This window comes from Pygoscelis adeliae, unplaced genomic scaffold (assembly GCF_000699105.1).
Source record: "Pygoscelis adeliae isolate BGI_AS28 unplaced genomic scaffold, ASM69910v1 Scaffold155, whole genome shotgun sequence".
Lineage (NCBI taxonomy): Eukaryota > Metazoa > Chordata > Aves > Sphenisciformes > Spheniscidae > Pygoscelis > Pygoscelis adeliae.
Genome location: NW_008824932.1, coordinates 6,760,163 through 6,764,831, shown reverse-complemented (window position 1 = coordinate 6,764,831; position 4,669 = coordinate 6,760,163). Strand labels below are relative to the sequence as shown.

At 39.5% G+C, this 4,669-nt stretch overlaps 1 protein-coding gene across 1 annotated transcript in view; it reads left to right on the top strand.

Moving 5' to 3' along the window:
* SLC9A9 (solute carrier family 9, subfamily A (NHE9, cation proton antiporter 9), member 9) overlaps positions 1-4,139 on the top strand; it is a 216,178-nt gene extending 212,039 nt beyond the window's left edge. The window contains exons 15-16 of the mRNA XM_009325097.1: positions 2,717-2,822; positions 3,918-4,139. Coding sequence (XP_009323372.1) covers positions 2,717-2,822; positions 3,918-4,139 — 328 coding nt within the window. The remainder of the gene's footprint in view (positions 1-2,716; positions 2,823-3,917) is intronic.
* The last annotated feature ends 530 nt before the right edge of the window (positions 4,140-4,669 follow it).

Below are 4,669 nucleotides of genomic sequence, written 5' to 3'. Positions count from 1 at the left end.
GAATTTTACACTTAGTTTCTTCCAATTTTTAAAGCAGCCTTCGTGCAAAATCTACCTTTTTCTATTCCACTATTTAAATTATTTCTCCCTGGAGATAGTGGGAGATGCAACCAGAGCAGCTGGAGTGTGATAAGACTTCTTTCCAGCCTTAAAACGCTGTAGACCCATGTCTGATATACTTTTGAAATGCCAGCACTGCGCATGGATTAGAATTCCTCTTTCATGCTGCACTAAATGTGATGATGTCTGTAATACTATAAAGCAACTGTGTCAACAATAAAGAGGAAACATTTATGGCATAGGTTATTAAAACAATGAAAAATAGGCCAGTGCAATTTAAGTTCCTTTAGTGGGCTGAATAACTAGTTAAATAAGGAACAAAGAGGTAAATAATTTATTACAGAATCAGAAGCATCCCAACAAGCATAAGATTGTCTTCACTTTAAACTGCATCTCAAGAGGCTCCAAATCAGAAGCATGGACAATACACAATGAACATGTTAGAACAAATGCAAAAGGAAGGGGACTTAGAGGACCTGTTGCAGCCCAAAATGAAGCCACCACTCAACTTAAAAACATCGGTGTACAAACATACAAAGTTTACGCTAAACACGGTGGTGGCTCGAAAGGCTGAAGACTGCTGTGGCAGCCAAGTAGATTGCCTGTTTCAGCATGCACCGCCTGTTCCTCTCTGATGTGGCGCTGGGCTTCATGCAAGCATGGGAGGAAAACGACTCAAATTTTGACTGAGTGCTATAAAGCTCATTATAAAGTTATAAGCCTGCTTAGAAGTAAGGCCTAGCTGAGAGATCATCAGATTGAAGAGGAAATGCAGAGTAATATTCACCTTCAGTTACTTATTCTGGAAGAGAATACAAGAACAGAGCAGACAAATCAGTATAATCAAGTGCAACTTCCATTACAAGCCAGTATTTTCCATGCTAGGTCTGACAACTCAGTTCAAACAATTAAAGTTGTTTGTACTAACAAAGCCAATATTTCCAAAGATTAAAAACCTAGAATTAGGCTCCTACTTCCATTTTTGGCCTTTTAATTGGGTTTTTCTGAAGTGCTGAAAACAAAACAACTCTAATTGATGGCTTTTATACATTGCTTTTTAATAATATCCCTTAACTGCTTGGCACTCTGGAGGGTTTTTTTTCTTGAGGTTTCAAATAAGATTGGGAGTGGATCAGAAAAGGATTGTTTGGTTAGATCCTCTTGCTTCTGTAAGAGTAAAATCAAAAAACTTTTGATCTCATGAGATTCTCACCTTGGTCATGGTTCTGGTAAGAATTTATATTGAAATCTTACAAATTTTTTTAAAGTAGACTCATAATTCATTTTTCACACTAACTCAGTATATGACTTTGGATGAAGGAATCACACAATTTTCTGACAGATGCAATTTAATTTTTTTAAAATACACAAAAACACGCACACACACAAAACCCAGATACTATAGAACAACTTCCATGGCTGTAATATAGAGGACGGGAGCAAATTATTTAGCCTTTCGATCTGTAACTGAGATAAGGATGTTTTACATAGCAGTTCCTTCAGGATACATAATTTGTACTTTGTGTGTAAAACAGCGATACCATAAACAACCAATAATGGAAGAAAAAGAGGCACTGGAACGGTTAGGCTTAAGACCCACGTACTTACTGGGTATTTCTACAACATTGACGCAGAGCTCAAATCACTATTCGGTTTTACATTTGTTCCTTTCTTTAAGGAGGCAGAGAGAGAAAGAGTGAGGGAGAGAGCACAAGCAAGAAAGAGAAAGGCACAGGGAGGGGAGAAAGTGGGACGACAATCAATAAAGCAAATTTCCCCTAGCAGCAAAAATAGCTAACAGACCTGCTTCCCAAAGAACACTGAAAATTACTTTGCAAGTAAAAGTAGGAGAGAAGATAAGTCAACTTGAGGGACTCACGGGAGAGCTGTTATTGACAGATAGAGGATGATATAATTGCCTAAGATGAGCAGGTTTTTCTTTTATCTCAATAAAGCACTTTTAGATGAAAAGATTGGAGAGACAGGTGTGAGACAATAGCATAAAGCCTGTTCCTAACTTATTTACATAATTGTATATAAAGGGGCATTGATGTATGAAGTGTAAAACAAATGCATTGAATGCTGAAAATAAAGTATTACAGAGAACAACTTATGCGCACTCCTAGCAATAAAGAAACTTAATATTTGATGAAATATATTTTGCCTATTGAAGAAATGCATGGATTTTACAAAAGGCTGAGTATTTGCGTTTAAGAAAACATTCGCTGCTGTTCTTACACAAAGTAGCTGATACAGCTGCATCTTAAATTGTTTCCTGTTAAAACTGCAGGAGAGATCACACAGCAAACAGTAGATGAAAATAGTAAACAGGATTATCTAGTGCACATTTCCTCTCTTCCAGCTCCTACTACATTTATGTATCCCACAACATCGCCTTCAGCCATTCTGGCACCCCTCAAGACAGATTTTGACCATCAAGTGGTTTGGGCTTTTTGTTGTTGTTACTGAAAAACATTAGGCAGGCCTGGTGATGGGTGAATGTATGCAGTAATGGGTAGGTAAAGAGCGGTATTTTTCTATGTTTCCATTCAGTTAGATGATTCCCTTACGCTTTAAAATGAAATTTCTTTGTGTAATAGAGAAGCATGTTAGTATCAATATCTGTATGGGAAATATTCTTTAACAAACTTCACAGATACCTAAAACCTATCTTAACCCACACCGGTCCACCTCTCACAACGACATTGCCCGAATGGTGTAATCCTCTTGCCAGGCTTCTGACCAGCCCCAGCGCATATGGCGTAAGTACCGAGCTTGGTTAATTGCGTTTAAGGTGTAATCCAAAACCTGCCATACTCAATGAAACACTTTGGTAAAGTCACTTTTCCAAAGCTTATTACTTTTAAGGCTAAGAATTAGACAATTTCTTCAGGGTTGTGGAGAAGAGGTCTTGGAAGGTCCAGGCTACATTTTCAAGAATGGCCATGTTGTGGTTGAACCCGGCAGGCAGCTAAACAGCACGCAGCCGTTCACTCCTTCCCCCCGCCCTCCTCCCCGCAGTGGGACGGGGGAGAGAATTGGGGGGGGGAAAAAGAAAAAGGCAAAATTCATGGGTTGAGATAAAGACAATAGGACAGAAAAAGAAGGGAAAATAATAATAATGAGAAAAGAATATACCAAATAAGTGATGCACAATGCAGTTGCTCACCACTCGCTGACCGATGCCCAGCCAGTCCCCGAGCAGCGGACCCCCGGCCAGCATTTCCCCTAGTTTACATGCTGAGCATGACGTCATACGGTGTGGACTATCCCTGTGGTCGGTTGGGGTCAGCTGTCCCGGCTGTGTACCCTCCCAACTTTCATGCACCCCCAGCCTGCTCGCTGGTGGGGTGGGGTGAGAAGCAGGAAGCAGCCTTCACTCTGTGTAAGCGCTGCTCAGCAACAACTAAAACATCGGTGTGTTATCAACATTATTCTCATCCTAAATCCAAAATACAGCATTATGCCAGCTACTAGAAAGAAAATTAACTCTATCCCAGCAAAAACCAGGGCAGGCCACTAATATTGTGAGCTTCAAATATGAGTGACATGTTCTAAATAATTCAGCCAGATGCTGAAAGCATTGGCTATCCACCAGTGATATTTAAGCACTGAAATTATCTTCAAGATCTGAAGGGTAGGTTATGTTTCTCAGCACTGCTCAAGAGCAGAACACAGTAAGCAACTATTTGTTTTAATCGACATCAAGATGGTAAATTAACACCTGAATAAAATAAGCAAATAATGAAATAAAATGAAAGTGGAATTGCATCAGACTTGTTCTTCATTTAAGCTTTAACAAACATCCTCAAGAGTCTCCCTTCCACTGATCTTTTTTTTTGTTTGTTTGAATACAGGATCAACTGAAGGATGATGACACAGATTATATCATAAATAATGATGAATTGACTGAAAACGATGAATCATCTGCTCACATACCAGTGCCAGCGCAGGACAGAACAGGCTCCACCCAGGCTACAGGCAAGGAAGATATTCATGAAGGAGACCTAGGATTAGGAGGGTACAAACTCCAGCTTGAACACACTGCAGGTCAACCCCAGATGAATTCGTTAGCATGAACAGTGTAATGTTTATCACAAGAAATAAGACTAAAACAAAGAAATAAGAGATACTACTACGTGAACAAGAGGCTAGAAAATGTACTAAGCAGAAAAATCAAAGAAAACTTAGATTTTACCAACTAAATGCCTGTTTTCCCAGGGAAGAGTTTACCATCATCCATATACCTGCAACAATATGCAGGTTTTCTGACTGCAGCAGTTTTTAACAAAAAGGTGTAGGGCGCTGCCAGCCCACTGTAAATCCATTAGAGTCATGTGTTGTCTCAGATAGCCCTTGACTGTACCATGCCCCTCACACGTACACAGGCCTTTGAATGTTGCTTATAGTCTTTAGTCAGCTTGAATGGAGAGAAATAGCTTCCTAACATATTCATGCTTACATGATGACAGCGCTTTTTATGCAGCTGGTCCTGAACAGATCCACAGAAAGCTACTACTCCAGTAGCTATTAAATTTATAAGGAAGAAGCAGAAGATTCTTTGTCCAATGAGTATGTGATCTAAAAATACTTAAAACATGCATTGCAG